Source organism: Taudactylus pleione, unplaced genomic scaffold (genome assembly GCF_031769625.1).
Source record: "Taudactylus pleione unplaced genomic scaffold, aTauple2 ptg000390l, whole genome shotgun sequence".
In the NCBI taxonomy this organism is placed as follows: Eukaryota; Metazoa; Chordata; class Amphibia; order Anura; family Myobatrachidae; genus Taudactylus; species Taudactylus pleione.
Genome location: NW_028284791.1, coordinates 255367 through 283340, shown reverse-complemented (window position 1 = coordinate 283340; position 27974 = coordinate 255367). Strand labels below are relative to the sequence as shown.

General features: G+C 49.9%; 1 protein-coding gene across 3 annotated transcripts; it reads right to left on the bottom strand.

Annotated features, from left to right (window-relative positions):
* Positions 1-193: 193 nt before the first annotated feature.
* LOC148507607 (uncharacterized) lies at positions 194-27918 on the bottom strand. Of its 3 annotated transcripts, none has more exons than XM_088445832.1 (10): positions 27736-27918; positions 26258-26400; positions 24706-24891; positions 24340-24451; positions 17693-17793; positions 10026-10098; positions 7738-7838; positions 5907-5976; positions 4124-4198; positions 194-801 (listed from the first exon to the last, which is right to left on the bottom strand). In XM_088445832.1, the coding sequence occupies exons 2-10, from the start codon at positions 26375-26377 to the stop codon at positions 251-253; spliced, it is 1389 nt and encodes a 462-aa protein (XP_088301958.1). In that variant the 5' UTR covers positions 26378-26400; positions 27736-27918; the 3' UTR covers positions 194-250. The 3 variants fall into 3 exon arrangements, with proteins under 3 accessions (XP_088301958.1, XP_088301960.1, XP_088301959.1); XM_088445834.1 differs by lacking the exon at positions 27736-27918 and adding an exon at positions 27461-27559; XM_088445833.1 differs by lacking the exon at positions 27736-27918 and adding an exon at positions 27343-27450.
* Positions 27919-27974: the final 56 nt, after the last annotated feature.

Genomic DNA, 27974 nt, shown 5'->3' with positions numbered 1-27974 from the left:
TTGCCGACGTTTCTACGCCGTTACAATGGCAACTCGCCCCCCCTCGCTCCTAACGGAAATGACCCCATATTCTCCGAAACATAAATAATTGGTCACAAAAAGGCAAAAACCTCTCAAGGTAATTAGATGGATAAAAGTGGTGGAACATAACACAAAGAAAATAGATTTGTTTTTGTTTTTAATAAATAAATGACATTCATTATTATATTTTTCTTAGTTACACAACACCTGTATCTGAGGGTTTCTGCATCTAGATCAGAAATGATTTTTCCCGGGAGTGAATCCTCTGATGTCGGAAGAGATTTGAGCTATCGGCAAAGCAGCGGCCGCACTGAAAACACACAAATGGCCTCTCTCCGGTGTGGATGCGCTGATGTTTCATAAGGCTGGATCCCTGGACGAAACGCTTCCCACATTCTGCGCAATTAAATGGTTTCTCGCCGGAGTGTATCCGTTTATGCGTAACAAGGGCAGACCTTTCCGCAAAACACCTCCCGCACTCCGGGCACGAAAACGGCTTCTCCCCGGTGTGAGTCCTCTTATGCGACAAAAGGCGCGACCTCCGATTGAACGACTTACCACAGTAAGAGCAGCCAAAGGATTTTTCCTCCGTGTGAAATTGTTGGTGCGCAATAAAAATCAATTCAGAATCAAAGTACACTCCGCACACTGAGCAGGAGAACAGATTGCTGGCGCTATGAGTTTGCTGATGGGCGGCGAGGTTGGAATGACTGGCGAAGCGCCTCTGACACTCCGAGCACTGATGCATCTTCTCAGGATAGCGCGAGGAGGCCTGCGGACCTGTCGGGGACATGAGAGAGACGTTCACTGACGGGTCTATTATAAGTGATAAATTCTGCGAGTATATTAGTAATTCTGTCATTCCCGCGTAACATTGGCGTTTGTCTATAATTGACGAGTTCAGCAAGTATTACAAACTTAAAGGGATGGCGGAGTGACACTCTGGTGCCATTTACAACAGCAAAATGGAAGCTGCCATCTTTTTACACTCCTAGAATGTTGCTGAATCTGTCTCCTCCCCTCACCATGGAAGCAGCCATATTTCTTATTACACTACTAGAATGTTGCTGAATCTGTCTTCTCCCCTCACCATGGAAGCAGCCATCTTTCTTATTACACTACTAGAATGTGGCTGAATCTGCTTCCTCCCCTCACCATGGAAGCAGCCATCTTTCTTATTACACTACTAGAATGTGGCTGAATCTGTCTCCTGCCCTCACCATGGAAGCAGCCATCTTTCTTATTACACTACTAGAATGTGGCTGAATCTGTCTCCTGCCCTCACCATGGTAGCAGCCATCTTTCTTATTACACTACTAGAATGTGGCTGAATCTGTCTCCTGCCCTCACCATGGAAGCAGCCATATTTCTTATTACACTACTAGAATGTTGCTGAATCTGTCTCCTGCCCTCACCATGGAAGCAGCCATCTTTCTTTTTACACTACTAGAACGTTGCTGAATCTGTGCCCTCCCCTCACCATGGAAGCAGCCATCTTTCTTTTTACACTACTAAAACGTAGCTGAATCTGTGCCCTCCCCTCACCATGGAAGCAGCCATCTTTCTTTTTACACTACTAGAATGTTGCTGAATCTGTCTCCTCTCCTCACCATGGAAGCAGCCATCTTTCTTATTACACTACTAGAACGTTGCTGAATCTGCCTCCTCCCCTCACCATGGAAGCAGCCATCTTTCTTATTACACTACTAGAATGTTACTGAATCTGTCTTATTACACTACTAGAACGTTGCTGAATCTGTCTCCTCCCCTCACCATGGAAGCAGCCATCTTTCTTATTACACTACTAGAACGTTGCTGAATCTGTCTCCTGCCCTCACCATGGAAGCAGCCATCTTTCTTTTTACACTACTAGAACGTTGCTGAATCTGTCTCCTCCCCTCACCATGGAAGCAGCCATCTTTCTTATTACACTACTAGAATGTGGCTGAATCTGTCTCCTCCCCTCACCATGGAAGCAGCCATCTTTCTTATTACACTACTAGAATGTGGCTGAATCTGTCTCCTGCCCTCACCATGGAAGCATCTGTCTCCTCCCCTCACCATGGAAGCAGCCATCTTTCTTATTACACTACTAGAATGTTGCTGAATCTGTCTCCTGCCCTCACCATGGAAGCAGCCATCTTTCTTTTTACACTACTAGAATGTTGCTGAATCTGTCTCCTGCCCCCGCTGCCATAAGTAGGTGACTGGCATTAAGGAGATAACACCAAAGAGAGGGATGTTACAGGGATGGCCAGGACTTTACATTTATACGCAAGATTCCCTGTCCAGGGAATACATCTGATAATACAGGCCTAAGCAGCGTGCAGCACTCCAGGTGCTGTAGAACTATATATCCCAGCATACCCTGCCACACCTTACCTGTTAGGGCATGCTAAAACTGAAACAGGGAATGCTGGGATGTGTTGTTCCATAGCCTACTCCTGTGATGATACGGTGTACAATCGGGAAGCCGGCTGCCGGAATCCCGACAGCCAGCTTCCCGACTGCTTTATCCCAGCGTGGGATAAATGACCGGCGTCTACATCTAGACGCCTGTCATTTCCCCGACGCCGGAAGACCGGCGCCCGGCATCCCGATCGAAGGGATGCCGGGCGCCGCGAGCGGACAGCCGAGGGGGGGGGAGCGTTAGGTTTAGGGCACCCGGGGGGGACTTAGGGTTAGGCACCTCCCGGGAGGGTTAGGCTAGGGGGAGGGAGGGTTAGGCACCCCCGGGGGGGACTTAGGGTTAGGCACCCCCCCAGGAGGGTTAGGCTAGGGGGAGGAAGGGTTAGGGTTAGGCACCCCTCCGGGAGGGTTAGGCTAGGGGGAGGGAGGGTTAGGCACCCCCCCGGGAGGGTTAGGGTTAGGCACCCCCGGGGGGGGACTTAGGGTCAGGCACCCCCCTGGGGGACTTAGGTTTAGGAAGCGGGGAAGGGGGTGATTAGGCACTTAGAGGGGGGATTAGGGTTAGGCACTTGGGGGGGAGGTTAGGTTAGTTTATACTTACCTTAGCGACGATCGAGATTTCCAGCGCTGTCGGCTAGACGCCGCCGGGAATCGAACCATGCGGCCGGCGGTATCTCATACAGATTCCGATGATACAACCTCCCATACATGCAATTACTGACTGCCAGGGGTTAATCTTCCTGCCATGCAGCCTTGAGGACCAGCGCAGTGGGATGTACTAGCGTTTTTGTTGGGAATCACAGTGATGGTCGCATTACGGGACAGGGCTGAATAATGTGAGAGGCTTAATATACACGGCTGCTCGACTCGGGCTCCACAGATCTGCAACTGTACATTATAGTAAATCATAATCACTCCACACCGACAGTACACAGTAACCCTACACACAATAAAGCGGATGTAATGCCACTAAACACAGGCTGTACATAATACAAAACGGGACAGATGTAACTGCCCCCGATTTATTTCCGTTACTGGCAGGGAAGTAAGGGACGTAATCTAGTGCGCAGAGCATCGCAGAGCCAAGTTGCGATTTATCTATCAAGTAGCGATTTTCAAAATCACTGATTTTAAGAAAAATTAGCAAAGATATTTGTTGCGGATTCACCCGCCTATTCCGGTGGGATTATGCGCACACCGTGGTGAAGGGTTAAGATGCCAATATGTCATAATGAATGACAGACGGGATCCTGAACCTGCCAGCGTCTGCCCACTGAAGCTCGGTACCAACACTGATATGATAGGGGGGGGATTTCTAGCTCAACTGTCCATGTCCATCAATGGGTATGGCCACATTTCCTGGCAGGAGGCTATACTGGGGATGATCTGGTAAAACACACAGATGTACGATGATATGTACAAGGTCTTTGTATAGACGCCCGTCCTCTGCACATCTCACAGCCCTACAGCCAGTATTCAAATCTCTAATCATTATAAATGGTCAGTGGAGCAGCCCGATCTGTCCCTAGAACCTGTTTGCATGTTCTCCAAAACACTGTGTGTAACGGTTTACTTGCAATAAAAAGGGCTTACACCCCGGAATATAGCCAGACTTCTCTACTCCTATACAACTGAGCAGATCGTGATATGACGTGGTATCAGCCCCAATTATAGAAGGACTAGCATCACTGACCTGCACCGGGTTCTGGGAGGAATTCCTGCAGCCCCCGATGATCACCAGCTTCCAGGTCTACAGCGGCCTCAATGCCTGTGTATGATAATAAACAGTATCACACATAGACACACATAAGCACAGACAGAAGGGGATACAGCTTCGTATATATGGCCGCAGATAGGGAGTTGTAGCAAACTGTGCGCATATCTCCGGGCGATTCAGGCAGATGTTGCCTGGAACGCTGTTTGCGTGACATGGGCGCTACTGGGCGGCAATGTTGTGGTCACACGCAAGAGACTCGTCATGGGAGTATTGCGGGCGTGTAGCTAGAGATCAGCTCTATTTTGAGTCTTGGGGCTGCTGTGACAACATGGAAACATTGGCTGGGCACGTTCACCAGCTATTATTGCTACCCAGAGGCTTCGGGAACCTGCAGTCACCCCCATGTATTACATATTACCCACCGCTGGTTCGGACAGTTATTTTTATACTTTTTCATTGTGGTAGAAAATGTTTGAAGAATCTGTGAAGGCTGCGTAATGACAGTACAGACCCCTGTGCAAATCTGTGAAGGCGACGTAATGACAGCACAGACCCCTGTGTAAATCTGTGAAGGCGACGTAATGACAGCACAGACCCCTGTGTAAATCTGTGAAGGCGACGTAATGACAGCACAGACCCCTGTGTAAATCTGTGAAGGCGACGTAATGACAGCACAGACCCCTGTGTAAATCTGTGAAGGCGACGTAATGACAGCACAGACCCCTGTGTAAATCTGTGAAGGCGACGTAATGACAGCACAGACCCCTGTGTATGAGCGAGTCCCCTGACTTCTATTACGTCTCTCACCTGTGCTGCTCTCAGCAGGAGGTCACCTGTGCTGATCTCCTGGGCTGATCTCACAGCAGGAGGTCACCTGTGCTGCTCACCTGGGCTGACCTCAGCATCAGGTCACCTGTGCTGCTCACCTGGGCTGACCTCAGCAGGAGGTCACCTGTACTGCTCACCTGGGCTGACCTCCTGGGCTGATCTCAGCAGGAGGTCACCTGTACTGCTCAACTGTGCTACTCTCCTGGGCTGATCTCAGCAGGAGGTCACCTGTGCTACTCTCCTGGGCTGATTTCAGCAGGAGGTCACCTGTGCTACTCTCCTGGGCTGATCTCAGCAGGAGGTCACCTGTGCTACTCTCCTGGGCTGATCTCAGCAGGAGGTCACCTGTGCTACTCTCCTGGGCTGATCTCAGCAGGAGGTCACCTGTGCTGCTCACCTGTGCTACTCTCCTGGGCTGATCTCAGCAGGAGGTCACCTGTACTGCTCACCTGGGCTGACCTCAGCAGGAGGTCACCTGTACTGCTCACCTGTGCTACTCTCCTGGGCTGATCTCAGCAGGAGGTCACCTGTGCTACTCTCCTGGGCTGATCTCAGCAGGAGGTCACCTGAGCTACTCTCCTGGGCTGATCTCAGCAGGAGGTCATCTGTACTGCTCACCTGTGCTACTCTCCTGGGCTGATCTCAGCAGGAGGTCACCTGTACTGCTCACCTAAGCTGAACTCAGCAGGAGGTCACCTGTACTGCTCACCTGTGCTAGTCTCCTGGGCTGATCTCAGCAGGAGGTCACCTGTACTGCTCACCTAGGCTGATCTCAGCAGGAGGTCACCTGTACTGCTCACCTGTACTACTCTTCTGGGCTGATCTCAGCAGGAAGTCACCTGGGCTGCTCTCCTTGGCTGATCTCAGTAGGAGGTCAACTGTACATTGCTCATCAGATGGGAATTATAATACAGACTTCTGTCTCTCTCACCTGGGCTGATCTCAGCGGGAACGGCCTCTTCCTTACACTGCTGACGAAACACCCCAGCTCCCGCTTCTGCCTGTCATACAAGAACATGGTATCACATACTGTGGAGATTATGGCATATAAGTCGCACGGACTGCCGTTGTTGGACGCAGTGCGGCAATTCATTCCCTTCTGCGCATGCGTCTGTAGCGTGCACACGGAGTCGCAGTTGAGGTGTACGGAAAATGCACAGTCTCAGATATGTGTTGAACATGTAGTGGGAGTTTGGTCGGACTTAAGTGATTGTTATGGGAATGTCCCGGGCGTGCCAGGGAGGGAGGTAGCACACACAGACGCTCGCACAGGATGCCATACTCGGACAGAGAAACCACCTGCCATGGGGCTGCTGGTAGTATCAAAGGTGCGACTGCTGATGGCGTCTATAGACACACCAATTGGTATTTTGGCGCCTACGTACAGTGACGTTGGGCGTCTCAGTCCTTGCACAGTCATGCGCACACATGTACACCTGGGAAATGCTTTGTAGAGGTATTTGGATAAAGTGGCAGACGAGCGGCCGCCAACAGACGCAGATACGGACGGCTGCATCAGACTATAGCTGGGCACACACTGGAGCGATGGTCAGGCCAATATGCCGATTTTGTAACAACATATCGCCTACATCACTCAGCACGTACACGTTTGCGCGCTCCCGTGGTCGCTAGCGGCGGTGGCCGTGTCTGATGAGCTGCACATAAATCTAGCGATATCGCTTGCGGCCAGTGCACTGTTAATGAATGACGTAACTGTGATTAAAGTCGTCAAGTGTGGATGCACAATCACTGATGACGGGCATTCGCTCCGATGTCAGAACGAATGCCCATCGCTCCAGTGTGGGCCCCAAAAATAATACAAATATTGATGAGCCATAATTAAAGATTATGTTACTGGGGAGATCATGTTTAAAAATAATGCGGACAAAATTTCTACGTCAATAAAGGGGCCAACTTAATTAACGATAGAAGCTCCAATTGTATTACAAACTTGTGGCACTACAAATGCCGGCATAGATGTACTTCTATCATCAATTTATATGACATCATCTAACATAAAAATATAATTGGCTTCATAATAAAAATAAAAAGGAAGTGCATTCCATATAAGGGTCTCCCCTGAAAGAGGACCTGAGAGTTTGGGGAATGTTTGGAGAAATTGGTCATTCTGGGCGGCCTCGGGTGAAACTGTGGGGGGGGGGGGGTATGTACCAACCATCCAAGCCAGCCGCATGCATTACCTACTGAGTGACCAAGGTATAAGGCGATTAGTCCGGTCTTATAATTCACTTTTATTTTGCACTGCTTTTGTGTTTGTATGTCTATTTTGTAACCTTTTTGTTAATCATATTATTTTATTCTAGGAGTATTGTACCTTTTTTTATATATTAGATTACAATTTGATAAGTTGATGTCCTTATTGATCCTACAGCCTGCTTAAAAGAGTAACATTTCTACCGTAACCTAATTAATTGGTATTGAGGACAAGAATTACCGACTGGCTAAGTGATGCAAATTACGCCATTCTGTAATTAGAGACTTGTAGTGACCATCGTCACTGTGTGCTGGCGGTTACTACGGTTAGAGTGCAATACACAGGTACAAACGGCCAAAATTACCAATTGTTGATTAATTGTGTAATCAGCTTATACATCAGGTAACCCTGTCACATACGTGTCTCATCCACACATTGCACAGGACATTTATTCAGGACTCACACACAGGGAGAGGACATGAGAATAATACAATATTCTGCAATGTGAGGAAGCAGAGCTGGGAGAGGTCAGACCAGGTTCCCCTACCTGATATTCCTGTGTCACAGTCCTGCTCTCCTCCTCTATAGACCCCGGAGAGTACAGAGGGGTCTCACATCGGTCTACGGGATTCCTAGAGCTGCATTCACCTGCGGGTAATGGTAGAGAATTACATACATACGGTGTTTAATCAGCTGTATAAAAGTACACACATACATTTTGCTCAGCGCTCCTCTCAGTGCAGTGTTTTCCCCAATAAGGTGACTGTCAGCCCTATACAATCAGAAAGACATCAAAAAGACAAAATTAAATGAAAGTTGGTTCAGTCCTCAGGGTGTGAACCAGTTTTCAGACTTCCAAGAATATGTAATCCTCAATGGGAGAAGAGTGACATAAGGTGCGTACACAATGGGCGATTAAAGTGAATGACTGATCGATAACGATATCGTTATCGTTCAGTTTATCGTCCATTTTTTTTACCTAAATGTTGAACGATAACGATGAACGACGAACGATGCTCGTTCCCGCAGGTCGTTCGTCTTTATCGTTCATCTGGCAAACATGCAGGCCAACCTGACGATATTGTCAGGTTGCTGCATGTTGGGGAATGGGGGAGAGAGCCCGGCGCTGAACGATATCGTTAATGATATCGTTCAGTGGCTGTGCTCAATGTCATGAACGACATTGAGCACACCCTGCCAGGGACACACTAGACGATATATCGCTCAGGGAGCAGATCGTCTAGTGTGTATGCTCCTTTAAACTGCATACACACACACAACGGTTTTGTTACCAATGATTTTATGAACGATTTTCTGTCAGATTATCTGTCAGATTTTTTAAAATGTAATGAATGATTTTTTTGAACTACAAACGATTTTTGCATATTCCCTTAATGAAAATCGTTCAGTTGGTCAGTCTGACTGAACTACAAACGTGAACGTGCATGAACGATAATCGTTTTCACTCAGAAAGTGAACGATTTCTTCAACGGTTGAACGATAAACGATATCGTTAACGATAATCATTCAAAAAATTGTTGTGTAGTATTAGGAATAAATGAATACAAATAAACAAAAGACCTGCAGGACATGAACTGTCTCCTGTGTATTATAGAGAACCTGGGGCCTGATTCAGAGCCATTCGCTATTTGCGGTCGTTCGTTCAAAAACAAGGGGTAGCTATTCAAATGATCCGTTCGCAAATTGCAGTCTGTTCACACCTCTAAGTCTGAACGAGCGAGCAAAACATACGCTCGTTTATTTGATAAAAACGCCCCCTGGCCACTCGCACCATACGTCATGTCCGCTATTTATTAGATTAATCGAGTACATCGTACAGCGTATGAACTGCTCGCTATTCTTGTTGTTGGTTTTTTCAACCGCTATTTTGCGAGCAGTTCTGAGTTAAAAAAAAACAAGTGACGTGGTCAATGACGCTGCTGTATTAATTATGCACTCCCTTAAAACGCCCGTTTTGACCTTTAAGCACGCCTGCGTTCGAATTCCACTCCCCCGTTTTCAAGCACCTTCCCCTGTTACCACCCACATACGCCTCATTCTGTCACTCAAAATAGCAGGCACACGCTATATAGCGTACAAACGATTTTCGGCCGCACTGACAGGTTCGCGCATGCGTACTAAAAACCGTACGCATGCCTAGATGTGCGAACATCGCTCGGAACGAGCGTACGGACGCTAGCGAGCGGCTCTGAATGAGGGCCCTGATTCCTTTAACTTTGTTTTTTTGTGTGATAAATCAACGATTTATCGTTCAGTCTTTCAATTTATCTGCTAATGGATAGGCTCTGAACGATAAAAATGCGCACTCCCGCGGCTGACAAATTTGGTCTTTTGTCTCTCCAGCATGTTGGTCAATTATCGTTTATCGCTGACAGATATTAGAAATATCTGTCGTGGTAAACGACGAACAATTTTTTTAATGAAAATTAATAGAAACAGAGAAAAAAATACACTCCCAGAATGTCGTCATGCAATATCGTTCGTCGTTTGCAAAAATCTGTCATGTACATGACAGATATCGGTCACAGCAGCCCCAGGAATTTTCAAAAGATAAATCTTTTGTCTTTCAGAAAGATCTGCTAATGGATAGGCCCCTTAACAATGCTGCAATTTGGTCATTACATGGCTACATTTCATTACTGAAAGGTATTATAGTTATATAGAATTCATATAATGTACTGTTTGGTACACAACAGGATGGACACATTGGGTTTTAATTGTATAGCTTTAACCAATTGGCTTTCATATTGTATACAATCATACGTTCCATTTTTTGTTAATCCATTATTTAATCCAATCCCGGTGTCCCATCACCTGCGCTGGTGGGATCAGGGACGGTCTTCTCTGCCTTACACTGCGGGTGATACATCCTGGGTGCCGGCTCAACCTGTAATACATGGGTAGAAAAGTAGAGATATGGTAAGAACTTACCCTTGTTATCTCTCTTTCTACGAAGTCCATAGGGTTCCACAGAATACCTTGGGGTATAGGTGATGGCAGTAGTGATCGGGCACCACACAGTTAACTTTCATCTCCCAGGATGCACTGGGGTCCCTCTCCTATACCCCACCCCCAGGCCAATGCACTTTCAGTTACGTAACAAGCCATAGGCCGGAGGAGGAGAAGAAAGAGAGAAGAAAGTCTGGAACACACAAGAATCACAGTCTCACATAGAAGGAGACGAAAAGCTGGTGACCAGAGCAAAGCCCATCTGCAGTACAGGTGCGACATGGTGGGAGACCTGTGGAACCCTATGGACTTCGTAGAACGAGAGATAACAAAAGGTAAGTTCTTACCATATCTCTGATTTTCTACTTCAGGGTCCATAGGGTATCCACAGGATACCTTGGGGATGTTCCAAAGCAGTACCATTAAGGGAGGGGACGCTCCTGTGCTGAAAGGAGAATCCGCCACCCGAAGGAAGCATCCTGAGAGGCGAAGGTATCAAAGGCATAATACCTCACAAAGGTATGGACAGAAGACCACGTGGCCGCCTTTCAAAGCTGAACAGCCGAGGCGCCACTGCGAGCTGCCCATGAAGGACCCACAGACCTGGTATAATGAGCAGTAACAGAGGGCGGCACTGAAAGTCTGACTTCCGAAGAGAACTGGTACGGTCCACGTATATCCGGAGAGCACGTAGCACATCCAAGGAGGCCTCACGCGCCGAAAGGTCAGGAGAGTCAAAGGCCGGCACTATAATTTCCTCATTAATGTGGAAACTAGACACCACCATAGGAAGGAAGCCAGGGCGAAGCAGCGCCCTGTCCTGGTGAAAAATCAGAAACGGAGGGCTACAGGAGAGAGCCCCCAAATCTGACACCATTCCAGCGGAAGCAAAAGCCAGAAGAAATACAGTCTTAGCCGTAAGCCATTGAAATCCACTGAGCTCAGGGGTTCAATGGAGGTCCTTGGAGAGCCCCCAGGACCACAGCCAAATCCCAAGGAGCCACCGGAGGGACAAAGGGAGGCTGAATGCAAAGGACACCTTGCATAAAGGTGCGGATATCAGGAAGAGGAGCAATCCTATGCTGAAACCACAGTGACAGGGCCGAGACATGCACCTTCAGTGAGCCCATAATCTACACCCGCCTGCAGGAAAGCCAGAACTCTGGATATCCGAAACACCTGGGGATCGTACCGTATAGGGCGACACCATTCAAAGTAAGTATGCCACACCCTGTGGTAAATCCTGGCAGAAGCCGGTTTCTGAGCTCTGAAAATGGTGTTAACCACATAGTAGGAAAAACCTTTGGACCTTAGGAGGGATATCGCAAGAGTCACACCGTCAAAGACAGACAACCCAGGTCTGGGTAAAGGCAAGGACCTTGAGACAACAGGTCTGGATGTTGAGGCAACAGCAACGAAGTGTCGATGGAGAGACTCTGAAGTACCAGTGACATCTGGGCCATGCTGGAGCCACCAGCAGGATCGTGCCCCCATCTTCTTTCAACTTCCGAAGTACTCGAGGAAGAAGGGAGAACGGGGGAGGGAGGGGGGACGACGACATATAAACAAAACAGAAGGTCAACTTGGCTGACAGAGCGTCCACAAGGATCGCCTCAGCGTCTCTTGTTCTGGACCCGTACACTGGTAGCTTGTGATTGTGTTGGGAGGCCATGACGTCTATCTCTTGAAGGCCCTACTTGTCCACTAGGAGCTGAAACACGTCCTTGTGAAGAGACCATTCCCCTGGATGCACGTTGTGACGGCTGACGAAGTCCACTTCCCAGTTGAGTACTCCTGGTATGAACGCTGTTGATATGGCTGCCCAAGTCAGAATGCGTGGCACCTCTGTCATTGCTGCCTGACTCAGAGTTCCTCCTTGACGGTTTATGTAAGCCAGAGTTATATTAAATATAAATTTTAGGACATTTAATGTTGTTCTAGCGCTGTAATTCTGTTGTTTCACAGTGGTGGCGTTGTCTGACAATGAGTCTTGCTTGCTGAAGCGCCCTGAATACTGCCCAAAGTTCCAATATCTTTATTGGTAGGGCAGACTCCTCTGCAGGACACAATCCCCGAAAGAAGTGTGGACCTGTCACTACGCCCCAACCCCGGAGACAAGCATCCATCGTCAGGAGGACCCAGTGCGGAATTCCAAAAGGGGCGTCCCTTGTTGAGATGAGCAGCCTGTAGCCACCAGGCCAGAGACAGACGCACCTCAAGAGAAAGCACCATCGTCTGTGCCTTTTTCCGATGGGGTAAGCCACTCCATTAGGAGAGGATCAACCGCTGCAGAGGCCTGGAATGAAACTGGGCATACTCTACAATGTCGTAAGTTGACACCATGGATCCCAGTAACCTCATTGCTGAGTGAACGGACACTCAATGACTGTGCAACCAATGACGTACCAGAGTCTGCAGAGCTGAGATCTTTTCTGCTTGCAAGAATCCAACATTGCTCTGGGATGTAGCATCCTTTGAGAAGGAATGAGGGAGGACTTCTTCCAGTTTATCAGCCAGCCTTGAGTCTGCAAGACAGATATCGTCAGTTGGAGATGGCGGTGAAGTACCTCTGGAGACCCAGCTAGCAGCAGAAGGTCGTCCAGGTAAGGTAGCAGGCGGACCCCCTGTAGTCTCAAATGGACCGCCATTATCGTCATGACCTTGGTAAACACCCACGGTGCCGTAGAGAACCCAAACGGCAGGGCCTGAAACTGGAAATGCTGCTGCACCACGGCAAACCTGAGGAAACGCTGGTGAGCCGAAGCAATCGGGATATGCAGGTATGCATCCTGAATATCCAGAGACACCATAAAATCCCCAGGTTCCATAGCTAATATAATGGAGTGCAGGGCCTCCATCCTGAACCGATGGACCCTGAGAAACTTGTTCAGGGACTTGAGGTTGAGGATAGGACAGTACGACCCGTTTGGTTTTGGTATCAGAAACAGGTTGGAATAACAACCCGTCCCCCTTTGGGGTAACGGGAGAGGCACCATGACACCTGCCTGGAGAATAGACTGCACAACCTTCTGGATTTCCAAAGCCTTGTTCCAGTCTGAGTGAAGGCCGTGGTAAAAAAACTGATGGGGAGGCCTTCTGCGGAAGGATAGGGCGTACCCGTGAGAGACCACTTCCCTTACCCAAGTGTCCGTGGTGGTCTGACACCAGCACTGGGCGAACTGAAGTCGGCCTCCCACCCTGGGGTCCCCCAAGGTGAGGCCTGCCCAGTCAGGCTGAGGGCTCATCGTCGGGCTTGGCAGCCAGACATCTGGTGCTCCAAGCTTATTTCTTAGGCTTGGCAGCCTTTCTGGCACCTAACGGTCTAGGAAAGGACTGTACCTTAGGCTTTCCCTGGGGCCAAAAGGACGAGGTCCCAGACCCTGATGAGACTGAGGCTGAGGGCAGACATGCAGATTTTGCTGCTGCCAATGTATACACAATTTTGTCCAAATCAGGGCCGTATGCAGCTGAATCCCGGAGATTGCACACTAGCTCTAGTTGCCCACCGGCAGTATCCGAAGAAGAATATGCCTCCAAGGCATCTGGCCAGCGTTCCCTGGCTTTAGCTACCCAGCAGATAGCCATGGCCGGTCTGGAAGCCCCTCCAGAGAGAGAGTATATAGACTTCATACAAACTTCCACCTTGCGATCCGTAACATCCTTCAAGGAGGATATGGATGGCATAGGCAAGGTTGCACTCTTCACCAGACGCGTCACATGACAATCCACCTGAGGGGGAGTTTCCCATTTAGTGAAACAATCCTCCGCAAAGGGATAGGCATCTTTGAGGTTGGAAGCGTGTTCCAGGAGATTCCATGCCTCCTCCAAATGATCCATCAATTGACCAGATAGAGGAAATACAGTAGCGTCCCCCTTAAAATAGGCATATGTCATCGTCATAATATGTAGATTGAGATGACAGTAATGGTCTTTTAGAAGGCCGCAGCGGTGATTACCCCTGTAAAATGTCCGTCAGGTTTTGCACCGTGGTGTTTACCCAAACAGGGTCTGGAGAGACCTGAGGAGGTGCTGTCTGCTGAGGGAAGCACTGAGCCACCATCATCTGCCAGGGGAACCCCTGTATGGGAGATGGGACAACCACCTGCTGCGTGAACCCCAACTGGGGAAACTCAGGGGGAGCCGCCAAACATCCCGCAATGGCTGTTAATGCCTGAGCAAAACAAGCCCAGGGAGGTTCCTGCGCAGATGTGGAGTCAGCAGGTGGACCTGAATGGGCATGATACACAGCACATAAACCCTCAGTGACCACCTCCCCTTCCCCTATTCCTGCCTTACACTTGGAGCAGGATAGGGACATCAATAAGTACAGAGGGTCTGATTCAGACGCTCTGAACGAGAGCCCGCTCTGAATCAGGGCGTTTTTTTTTTTGCGGCCTCTTGGTCGCTCGCATAGCTGTGGGTTACCACCCACAGCTTATGCGAGCGGCCAGGATGATGGTCTCGATGGTCAAGACCATCGCGACCATCGGGCTTGCAACGAGACCCTTGCGGTAGGGTCTCGTTGTCGCAAGCCCCAGAGTGCTTTTGGCTCTAACAGAGCCGAAAGCACTCCCACTGACATCACTTGTGATGTCAGCGGGGCCGGCCCCAGGCGTTCCCATGGGAACACCTCCGTCTGGGCAGCCACGCCCCCGGCCCGCCCACCAAAGGGGGCGTGCTGTCAATCAACATCTACAGCACCCCCCCTTTGGTACGAGACCTGGAGCGACGGCTTGCCCGTCGCTATCCGGGTCTCGCGCATGCGCACTGGGCCACCATCGACCCGCTTGCGAGCGCATAGCGCTAGCGAGCGGGTCTGAATCAGGCCCAGAATCCTCACTCCCAGACATAGTAATGAGAGTATGTATGCTGTATGTGACCCACCACACAGAAAAACAATGTTAACTGTGAGGCAATTTCCACCCTGACAGCAATGTACCGCTAGGACTGAGAAGAAAGGAAAAGGGATAGTAAAAGGGCCGACCGTTATTGATCAGAAAACACAGTCAGATAGCGCTAGCATATAGTCACATACAATGCAGAATTCCACTTGCACTAATGGCACTATAATCAACTACATAGACACCTTGGACATCATTCAGAGCCGCTCGCAAAAAGCGAGCGCTCGCTCTGAATGAGGGCGGCCGCTTTTTATTTTTTAGCTGGCCTCCTGGCCGCTCGCTAAGCTGTGGGTGACCACCCACAGCTTTTGCGAGCGGCCAGGTGATGGTCGCGACCATCGGGCTTGCGATGAGACCCTTTTGGTAGGGTCTCATCTGCCGCAAGCCCCAGTGAGGTTCCTGAGTGATGTCAGTAGGGCCGCCCACAAACGGCAGGCGTTCCTTCCGGAATGCATGTTTGTCCAGCCACCCCCCCTCCCTGCCTACAAAACGGGGCGAGCTGTCGATCAACATTGACAGCCGCCCCGTTTGTAGCGAGCCCCGGAGCGAGTGAATTTCTCACTCGCTCCGGAGCTTGCGCAGTGCCCCACCATCGACCCGCTTGTGAGCGGGTCTGAATGAGGGCCTTACTCTGGTAGGAATAGTGCTTCACACTCTGATCTGATCGGAGGAGAGGTATGCAGGGGGACCCGGCCCACAATGCCAGGAGACCAGTGTTCAGCTTCTTGCACATAGAAAATGACCGCCGAGAAGCTGAGAGGTGGGTCTGGGGGAGATACGCTGCCACAGCCCACCAGACCGCAGTGGAAGGCGCTGTGAGCAGCGGGGAAGGCGACGGCTGTCAGACAGGAAAGGCGCGCTCCCCTGGCCTGTTGTTAACCCCCGGGAGAGCACCAGCCCAACGTCCCTGGTGGTCTAGTGTGGACGCAGGACTGGCCCGACTATATGGCCGTCCCTAGGGAGCCCCCTACCCTGGGGACAAATGGGACTGTATCAGCGGGTCCCCACTGCTTACCTTAACCCCCGTACACCCGGCCACAGTCCAAGGGATCCTCCGGGGTCCCTTGCTAGCTGAGACCCCTGGAAGCCCACCGAGATCCCCGGATCGGTACCGGTGCCGTCGGGGTGGTGGAGCGACAGCCCGTCGTCCTATTGGACTGTCCGTGCTGTCCATAACTGTAGAAGAAAACCTTCTGGGGCTGATATCAACAGCCCCCTCTGTGCAGTGACCAGACTCCATGCCGGGCACCTACGAAACTGAAAGTGCCTTGGCCTGGGGGTGGGGTATAGGAGAGGGACCCCAGTGCATCCTGGGAGATGAAAATTAACTCTGTGGTGCCCGATCACTACTGCCATCACCTATACCCTAAGGTATCCCGTGGATACCCTATGGACCCTGAAGTAGAAATATTATTACACAAGGATGCACAGTATAAAGGACATAGGAATAATATTATGATAACAGTATTTACATACTTATATTAAATCCTTTTCTCTGAATCCATTGGGGAACACCGGACCATGGGGATATAGAGCCTCCATTAGGACTTTAACACTTTAAATGAATTCAGCCTCTTTGTGCTCCTCCCTCTGTATTATTTTACTAACAAAGACTCATAGGATTCAAGCCCCAAGGGACTACAGGTGGACTGTTCCTCCGGTAAGAGCGCTAGCCTCTTATGGAAGAGGGCACAAATCACAACCAGTAAGGGAACTCGGTTTCTACTCGTTATCCAAGTCGTGTTGTAGGAACTCTAGCGAATGGGCCAACTGGAACCGTGGTCAACGGCATGGTGACAGCGCAGGGACCAGTAGTGAAGCAGCACCCCACCAGAGGAAGTACCGCATTGGGAGCAGGAGGAGGTAACGGACGTGTTGTCACACAGCTCCGGCAGTAGTAATAACTGAGACAAATAGAAAATGAAGCCTAACAATGTACTCCGTCCCGTGGACACTTTGAAAACAATAAAACTGAGTTTCCTGCAGGATGCACTAAATTAACAATTTAATGGAGGTTCTGTATAACCGTGGTCCAGTGTTCCCCAATTGGATAAATGAACAAAACACTATTAGATGGCCTTACGTAAGGCATAGAAGGATATTGCAAATCACAGAGGTGACCATAACTTTATATAATCACAATAATCCACCATGATTTATATTGTCCTTGAAAGTTTAAAAAACCAAGTCTATGGGCGGTATTCAATTGTTTTCGCGGTCCGGATCTCCCGTCTAAAGTAACAGTAGATCGCGGGGCGCTATTCAATCGATGTCCATTTTCACGCTGATCGCGTGCATAGTGGTCTGGTTTAGCTGCGTAAAACGGCTACCTCCGACCAAAGTGCTGGACGCGATCGCGAAAAGTGCTGTTTGGGCGCCCAAACAAGTCACTTTTCGCCCATTTCAGCTCGCACCCTCCTGGGGCTGCGAGCTGAAATGGTGCTTCGGCAGCTGATCGCGCCCGACAGTAGCAACAATTGAATAGCTGCTGTCGGGCGCCAAAGGGGGTAAAACAATTGAATGCTGCCCAGTGTATCAATTTGCTAAATGGAGGATAAGTGAATTCTCTAATAAAGTACTTTGATACAATGTATCTCATACAACACCGGCAGCCAATGAAAGAGCAGCTACCTCATAATCCAGGATGATAATCCGGTTCTCTTCCTTTATACAATCCCGAGAATATAGAGGGGTCTCACATGGTCCTGGGGGGTTATTAGAACTACATTCACCTGCAGAGACAATAAACAGTGATAGAGATGTATCAATACTGTGGGGCATATTCAATTTGGAGCGAAAAGTCCGTTGCCTTTCTGCCATCATCGCTGGTTTCAGGGTCGAAAAAGTATCGCGCTCGTCCCAGCGCATCCCCTTATTCAATTTGAAATCTGCGAAAATGGGACCTGGCGAAAACGAAATTGGTGAAAAGTCCTGTCATTTTTGGGGAAATCCGCCTGACACCTCCCTAAAGATGCTCTGACATGGGGGTTCACTATGGGTACCCCCGAATAGCCCTGCTAAAAGGTATTTAGGGTCTTTAAATGGTCTTAATAGGTGCTATTTAGTGTCTTTGGGAAAGTGGTGAAGAATAGCATTTAGCAACTTTCTGGGGGGAAAATTAGTCCCATCAAATTTGGGGTCCATGAAAATTGGGGGTAGCATATTTTAAACTTGCTAATGTGAAGTTTTAAAAATCTTGAAAAATCCACCTGCCGCAACCACCTGCAATAAAAACAAAAACACCTGGGGCATACTTGGGGACCCCCCTGAGTCTATTTCGCTAGTTTAGAAGTTTGTCCCCCAATTATTATGTTTTCGCCCACAAAATTAAAGTACCTTATTTTGGGGTGTCCTGTGGTACTTTTTAAAAACATTTTGACACAGAATACCTTTGGGGGACTGTCCAAGGGGTGCAGGGTGATTTTTTTAAGTTTGCACCCCAAAACCCCAATTCTGCACTTTTTCTCGCCACCTATTCATAGGTGATAGTTTTTTGGCAGGGTTTGATACATTGTGTTTTCGCACCGGCGAAAAGTCGGACAAATTGAATACGGGGATAACTCAAATTGGCGAAAATGACGTCATAGGCGAAAAAGTTTTGCCGAGAACGGCTTTTTGCTCCAAAATTGAATATGGCACTTTGAGCGAATTGTAGATGGTCACAAAGTATATCTAAGGTTTCTGTCCTATGTTTTGTAACTACAAAGAAATTGATAAGTTACTACATTTTGGTATATTGGAAAGTCAACTTTCCATTAGCGGTTATAGGGTTCCATGGAGTTAATAAAGGAGAAAGGATGGGCCTCTATTCCTGAGGCCCAGTTTGTGTCTTCTGGCCTCCCAATCAGACAGCTGTATCTGCTGGGCCTAGAAATGGGCTGTGTACGTCTCACTACCTGGGGAGGGTGTCAGGATGACTGTGCCGGGAGATGCACCCGCTGGGCCTAGAAATAGGCTGTGTACGTCTCACTACCTGGGTAGGGTGTCAGAATGACTGTGCCGGGAGATGCACCCGCTGGGCCTAGAAATAGGCTGTGTACGTCTCACTACCTGGGTAGGGTGTCAGAATGACTGTGCCGGGAGATGCACCAGCTGGGCCTAGAAATGGGCTGTGTACATATCACTACCTGGGGAGGGTGTCAGGATGACTGTGCAGGGAGATGTAGGCCTAGAAATGGGCTGTGTACGTCTCACTACCTGGGGCGGGTGTCAGGATGACTGTGCCGGGAGATGCACCCGCTTGGCCTAGAAATGGGCTGTGTACGTCTCACTACCTGGGGAGGGTGTCAGGATGACTGTGCCGGGAGATGTTGGCCTAGACATGGGCTGTGTACGTCTCACTTCCTGGGGAGGGTGTCAGGATGACTGTGCCGGGAGATGTTGGCCTAGACATGGGCTGTGTACGTCTCACTACCTGGGGAGGGTGTCAGGATGACTGTGCCGGGAGATGTAGGCCTAGAAATGGGCTGTGTACGTCTCACTACCTGGGAAAGGTGTCAGGATGACTGTGCCGGGAGATGCTCCTGCTGGGCCTAGAAATGGGCTGTGTACGTCTCACTACCTGGGGAGGGTGTCCGGAGGACTGTGCCGGGAGATGCACCTGCTTGGCCTAGAAATAGGCTGTGTACGTCTCACTACCTGGGGGGAGTGTCAGGATGACTGTGCCGGGAGATGTAGGCCTAAAAATGGGCTGTGTACGTCTCACTACCTGGGGGGAGTGTCAGGATGACTGTGCCGGGAGATGTAGGCCTAGAAATGGGCTGTGTACATCTCACTACCTGGGGAGGGTGTTAGGATGACTGTGCCGGGAGATGCTCCTGCTGGGCCTAGATATGGGCTGTGTACGTCTCACTACCGGTGGAGGGTGTCAGGATGACTGTGCCGGGAGATACACCTGCTGGGCCTAGAAATGGGCTGTGTACGTCTCACTACCTGGGGAGGGTGTCAGGATGACTGTGCCGGGAGATGTAGGCCTAGAAATGGGCTGTGTACGTCTCAATACCTGGGGAGGGTGTCAGGATGACTGTGCCGGGAGATGTAGGCCTAGAAATGGGCTGTGTCTGTCTCACTACCTGGGGAGGGTGTCAGGATGACTGTGCCGGGAGATACACCTGCTTGTCCTAGATATGGGCTGTGTACGTCTCACTACCTGGGGAGGGTGTCAGGATGACTGTGCCGGGAGATGTAGGCCTAGAAATGGGCTGTGTACGTATCACTACCTGGGAAGGGTGTCAGGATGACTGTGCCGGGAGATATAGGCCAAGAAATGGGCTGTGTACGTCTCACTACCTGGGGAGGGTGTCAGGATGACTATGCCGGGAGATGCACCAGCTGGGCCTAGAAATGGGCTGTGTACGTCTCACTACCTGGGGAGGGTGTCAGGATGACTATGCCGGGAGATGCACCAGCTGGGCCTAGAAATGGGCTGTGTACGTATCACTACCTGGGGAGGGTGTCAGGATGACTGTGCCGGGAGATGTAGGCCTAGAAATGGGCTGTGTACGTCTCACTATCTGGGGAGGGTGTCAGGATGACTGTGCCGGGAGATGTTGGCCTAGACATGGGCTGTGTACGTCTCACTACCTGGGGAGGGTGTCAGGATGACTGTGCCGGGAGATGTTGGCCTAGACATGGGCTGTGTACGTCTCACTACCTGGGGAGGGTGTCAGGATGACTGTGCCGGGAGATGTAGGCCTAGAAATGGGCTGTGTACGTCTCACTACCTGGGAAAGGTGTCAGGATGACTGTGCCGGGAGATGCTCCTGCTGGGCCTAGAAATGGGCTGTGTACGTCTCACTACCTGGGGAGGGTGTCAGGATGACTGTGCCGGGAGATGCACCTGCTTGGCCTAGAAATAGGCTGTGTACGTCTCACTATCTGGGGAGGGTGTCAGGATGACTGTGCCGGGAGATGCACCTGCTGGGCCTAGAAATGGGCTGTGTACGTCTCACTACCTGGGGGGAGTGTCAGGATGACTGTGCCGGGAGATGTAGGCCTAAAAATGGGCTGTGTACGTCTCACTACCTGGGGAGGGTGTCAGGATGACTGTGCCGGGTGATGCTCCTGCTGGGCCTAGAAATGGGCTGTGTAAGTATCACTACCTGGGGAGGGTGTCAGGATGACTGTGCCGGGAGATGCACCCGCTTGGCCTAGAAATGGGCTGTGTGCGTTTCACTACCTGGGGGGGGGTGTCAGGATGACTGTGCCGGGAGATGCACCTGCTTGGCCTAGAAATGGGCTGTGTAAGTATCACTACCTGGGGAGGGTGTCAGGATGACTGTGCCGGGAGATGCACCCGCTTGGCCTAGAAATGGGCTGTGTACGTTTCACTACCTGGGGGGGGTGTCAGGATGACTGTGCCGGGAGATGCACCTGCTTGGCCTAGAAATGGGCTGTGTACGTCTCACTACCTGGGGAGGGTGTCAGGATGACTGTGCCGGGAGATGCACCCGCTGGGCCTAGAAATAGGCTGTGTACGTCTCACTACCTGGGTAGGGTGTCAGAATGACTGTGCCGGGAGATGCACCCGCTTGGCCTAGAAATGGGCTGTGTATGTCTCACTACCTGGGGAGGGTGTCAGGATGACTGTGCCGGGAGATGTAGGCCTAGAAATGGGCTGTGTACGTCTCACTACCTGGGGAGGGTGTCAGGATGACTATGCCGGGAGATGCACCTGCTTGGCCTAGAAATGGGCTGTGTACGTCTCACTACCTGGGGAGGGTGTCAGGATGACTGTGCCGGGAGATACACCTGCTTGTCCTAGATATGGGCTGTGTACGTCTCACTACCTGGGGAGGGTGTCAGGATGACTATGCCGGGAGATGCACCAGCTGGGCCTAGAAATGGGCTGTGTACGTATCACTACCTGGGGAGGGTGTCAGGATGACTGTGCCGGGAGATGTAGGCCTAGAAATGGGCTGTGTACGTCTCACTACCTGGGGAGGGTGTCAGGATGACTGTGCCGGGAGATGTTGGCCTAGACATGGGCTGTGTACGTCTCACTACCTGGGGAGGGTGTCAGGATGACTGTGCCGGGAGATGTTGGCCTAGAAATGGGCTGTGTACGTCTCACTACCTGGGGAGGGTGTCAGGATGACTGTGCCGGGAGATGCACCTGCTGGGCCTAGAAATGGGCTGTGTACGTCTCACTACCTGGGGAGGGTGTCAGGATGACTGTGCCGGGAGATGCACCTGCTTGGCCTAGAAATAGGCTGTGTACGTCTCACTACCTGGGGAGGGTGTCAAGATGACTGTGCCGGGAGATGCACCTGCTGGGCCTAGAAATGGGCTGTGTACGTCTCACTACCTGGGGGGAGTGTCAGGATGACTGTGCCGGGAGATGTAGGCCTAAAAATGGGCTGTGTACGTCTCACTACCTGGGGAGGGTGTCAGGATGACTGTGCCGGGTGATGCTCCTGCTGGGCCTAGAAATGGGCTGTGTAAGTATCACTACCTGGGGAGGGTGTCAGGATGACTGTGCCGGGAGATGCACCCGCTTGGCCTAGAAATGGGCTGTGTACGTTTCACTACCTGGGAGGGGTGTCAGGATGACTGTGCCGGGAGATGCACCTGCTTGGCCTAGAAATGGGCTGTGTACGTCTCACTACCTGGGGAGGGTGTCAGGATGACTGTGCCGGGAGATGCACCCGCTGGGCCTAGAAATAGGCTGTGTACGTCTCACTACCTGGGTAGGGTGTCAGAATGACTGTGCCGGGAGATGCACCCGCTTGGCCTAGAAATGGGCTGTGTATGTCTCACTACCTGGGGAGGGTGTCAGGATGACTGTGCCGGGAGATGTAGGCCTAGAAATGGGCTGTGTACGTCTCACTACCTGGGGAGGGTGTCAGGATGACTATGCCGGGAGATGCACCTGCTTGGCCTAGAAATGGGCTGTGTACGTCTCACTACCTGGGGAGGGTGTCAGGATGACTGTGCCGGGAGATGCTCCTGCTGGGCCTAGATATGGGCTGTGTACGTCTCACTACCGGTGGAGGGTGTCAGGATGACTGTGCCGGGAGATACACCTGCTGGGCCTAGAAATGGGCTGTGTACGTCTCACTACCTGGGGAGGGTGTCAGGATGACTGTGCCGGGAGATGTAGGCCTAGAAATGGGCTGTGTACGTCTCACTACCTGGGGAGGGTGTCAGGATGACTGTGCCGGGAGATGTAGGTCTAGAAATGGGCTGTGTCTGTCTCACTACCTGGGGAGGGTGTCAGGATGACTGTGCCGGGAGATACACCTGCTTGTCCTAGATATGGGCTGTGTACGTCTCACTACCTGGGGAGGGTGTCAGGATGACTGTGCCGGGAGATGTAGGCCTAGAAATGGGCTGTGTACGTATCACTACCTGGGAAGGGTGTCAGGATGACTGTGCCGGGAGATGTAGGCCTAGAAATGGGCTGTGTACGTCTCACTACCTGGGGAGGGTGTCAGGATGACTGTGCCGGGAGATGTAGGCCTAGAAATGGGCTGTGTACGTCTCACTACCTGGGGAGGGTGTCAGGATGACTGTGCCGGGAGATGTTGGCCTAGAAATGGGCTGTGTACGTCTCACTACCTGGGGAGGGTGTCAGGATGACTGTGCCGGGAGATGTTGGCCTAGAAATGGGCTGTGTACGTCTCACTACCTGGGGAGGGTGTCAGGATGACTGTGCCGGGAGATGTAGGCCTAGAAATGGGCTGTGTACGTCTCACTACCTGGGGAGGGTGTCAGGATGACTGTGCCGGGAGATGTAGGCCTAGAAATGGGCTGTGTACGTCTCACTACCTGGGGAGGGTGTCAGGATGACTGTGCCGGGAGATGTAGGCCTAGAAATGGGCTGGGTACGTCTCACTACCTGGGGAGGGTGTCAGGATGACTGTGCCGGGAGATGCTCCTGCTGGGCCTAGAAATGGGCTGTGTACGTCTCACTACCTGGGGGGGGTGTCAGGATGACTGTGCCGGGAGATGCTCCTGCTGGGCCTAGAAATGGGCTGTGTACGTCTCACTACCTGGGGGGGGTGTCAGGATGACTGTGCCGGAAGATGCACCTGAGAAACTGTTCTACAACTATTGTGTTGGTGGGTCACACACTAGTAGAGTCATTGCCTGTAGTAGTAACCAATCATCTATTAGCGGTCACTTAGTACATTCTATAAAACGATAGGTAGAATTTGATTGGCTGCTATGTCTTTGCGGAAGCAGCAATAGAGGGAGGGATGGGAGAGGTGGCTGAACAGAACTGAATAGACATCACGCAGGACAGAAAACACAAATCCTGAGAAACGTTCTCTTACCCACTGAGTCGTGTTGGTGCAGAGGGTCCATTACAACGTCCTTGTGTCCAGCTGAATAGTCCCACTCTGTCACAGAGAACGAGACCTCCACATCTTTACACTTCCCAGGCACCTATAGCAAAGTAGAGCCGGTCACATGACGTACCCTTGTACCTAGGAGCACTGTGTAATACACAATATCCTTAGAATGTAAGCTCTTGCGAGCAGGGCCCTCTCTCCCTCTATAGTACCCATGGGATCATGAATAAGTGTTAGGTACACAAGCACAACAAAAATCACCGTACCAACCAGAAGCTTTTATAGCAGCTATAGAAAAACATCATTCTCCCTAGTAATCTACAGGTACTGTGTGTACAATAAGCTCACCTTTTCTGTCTCTCTCTGATATATCTCAGGAGGTTCCAGGATAATCCGGTCACGGTTCCTCTCCTCTCTTGTCGCATGAGGTGGAGCCTCCATGTTTGGACTCTGGGTGCCGCTGCTTCTGTCTGACCCCAGGGGGCCGCTGCTGTCTTGCACCTGGTCACCCGACTTTCTGACAACAATGAAATCCTACGAGACACAAAACCAAATGTGCAAACACAGCAGTAGGTACAGATGTCACTATCCTGTACACGCATACATATAACATGTAACGGTCACTGCACATGCAGAGCAGGCCTTATATTATCACAGACCTACAGGATGCAGAGGAGATGGCCTAAGTTCCGGCTCACAATTAGGAACTGGAATGCAGCACAGTAGCGTCTACTCCCTGTATATAAACTTGTGGCAAAGAACCAACACAGGAGTCAGGAAAGTTACTATAATCTCTATAGAAAACTTCACACGATTGTTTTGGGCACCAATCTGTCAAAATGCCACCTTACCTCGTGTAAATATCAGTATGAAGAGAAAAGGTGCATACACACACACACACACACAACGATTTTGTTACAAATTATTTTATGAACGATTTTCTGTCAGATTATCTGTCAGATTTTTTTAAGTGTAATGGTGCATACACACGGTCAGATTTTTCTTCAGATCTGAACGATAACGATTTAAAAAAATCATTCCATCGTTCATATCTGAAGGAAAATCTGACATGCCTTAACGATGAACGATGCGCGTTCCCGATGGTCAGATAACGATATCTGACATCTGAATTGGACGATTCCATTCATTTTAATGCAGTCAGAAATCGTTCAAATCTTTGGTAAAACCGTACAAATCGTTCATCTGACAGATCTGACAAATCTGACCGTGTGTATGCACCATAATGAACTATTTTTTTGAACTAAAAAAAGATTTTTGCATATTCCCTTAATGAAAATCGTTCAGTTGGTCAGTCTGACTGAACTACAAACGTGAACGAGCTTGAACGATAATCGCTCATCGTTTCAACTCAGAAAGTGAACAATTTTTTCAACGATTGAACGATAAACGATATAGTTATTGATAATCGTTCAAAAAATCGTTGTGTGTATGCACCTAAAGTGACGCCTCTTATAGCCAGACATAGGCGAGAGTGGGAGACGGACAGAGTAATGGCGGCGTCCGGTACTGTGTGTTGTACAGCTACTTGTTGGGAGGAAGAGGTGGGTCTTCTAGTACACTGACCACACCCACACATGATGGAAGTAGCCAATTAGGGCTCTGAATTAATATTCATGAGAATGTCGCCAGTTAGCAACACACCAGTAAAATCAGAGGCATGAGGCACTTCTGACACTTGGTACCTCATGCCTTAGAGAAGTCACAAATTCATAATGAAATGAAAAGTTACAGTGCAAATAATAAAAAGGTTCAGACCACAAAATGGCTGCCAACGTATTTTGGCAAGAGATGCACTCTAATGGAAAGACCGTAAGCTGCTACTACCCCAGGGTACTTTACCCCTAAACAGAACAGTGATATGGTACCTCGTGCCTCTCACCTCTCTAGTCAGCAGGCAGATGATCTCCATGGTGAGATTCAGCAGCTTGTCTATGATCAGGTCTTTGTTCCTGTCAATCAGCAGCGAGTGACGGATGTGTTCCAGGAACTGGACCTCCATGGTTGGTCTTCAGGTGAGGTCTCCTAAGGGAAGGGAATAAAGGTGGTCAGTCAACTCTGTATTGTTCATTTGCTCCCATAGGGGCTGATTCTGATGCAAATAAAGCCCAGTGCTTTGCCGAAATTGCATCTGTGTCTTTATGTTAATGCCGGTACAAATCCCGTCCCCGTGTACAAGCATGTGTCTGAATAACGTACAACTGCAAAGACTCGCGGCATCAACAAGTGCCGCATTACCGTCCACGGCGTCTTTAGATGTACCATCAGCTCTTCTTCACGCCTATACTGTATTCAGCCTATTACCTTCCCACCTGTTGAAGCACAGGGAGGGATGACCAATCGGTGGGACTGCATAGATCATTGAGAACGGTGTGTGATCGCCGTCTGCATTTAATGCAGGAAATGATTAGTAAAATAATAAATATATACGATTTTGATGCATGCGCCGTTAGGGGTTAGAAAAAGACTGCAGATGCGCAGTTGAAAAGGAAAAGCCGACACATGCACAGTGGACACCAGCGACTACATAGCTGCTGCTGCTGCTGCATCGTGAGGTTTAGATGGGTTCTATTAAAAAATGATGTCTCCAAAATCGATGAGAAAGCCCACGCTGCATCAGGCATGAACATCAATCTTTTCAAATAAACAGAAATCAATGACCATCCCGACTTCAGCGCGAGATGCGACCGGATCTGCACATGGACGAAAGCGTATATATATTTTCTGTGCACAATAGCGCATAACTGTCCTGGGTATATCACCAAGCCAGTGTCTTTGCAACGTGAAACATCGGACTATCTCCCTCTATTTCTCTCCCTTAGATGGGCTAGAAAGAACCGTATTACAAGCTCCCAAGTAATCTTGTAGCTCCGAAGTTCCAGGTCTTCTCTTTTTTAAGTTTTTTATTAATCTTTTTTTGCTTAGGTTTTACAATGTTGTGATGTACAGCGTAAGACGCAAACTAACCGCAATCATGAACAGAGCAGGCGGCAGACCCTGCACATTGAGCAGACCCGGTAACCCTAATAACACAGACTCTAATTAAATTCAACGAAATATAATTACAAATAATAAACTTAATTACACAAAGCAAAAAAAACTGCTAATAAATAATTGGTCATCTGAGCTGAACCCCAAATACTGCTTTCATTCATCTATAATCCTGGCCCCTGTGGTCATGTGACATGGGAGGAGGGGGGGAGGGGTGTTGCTGGCACTTTATAATCTCCAAGCCTTATATAATGAGCTGCACATGCAGAGGCTGGGAGTGTAAGAGGGCTCCAGCCCTGTGCTCCCTCATACAGCCTGGCCCATCTGCATGATGAGGATGATGATAATAATAATAATAGCGGCTCATACCTTATCCTTGCAGCAGGCTGTGTCACCGGCGGATGGACAAACAGTAGGCAGCCTCTTCACACCAATGCGTGCGCCGCGAGGAGTGATGGGAGTTGTAGTCTTTTCCGATACACGCTGTAGGCGTCATGAAGTGGTAGAACTACTATTCCCAGATACTATTTCCGTGTTGCGCCATCTGCCGGTGCCAGAGAGAGGAGATGTGTACAATAAATAGTGGATACCCTAGTGACTCACGTCCT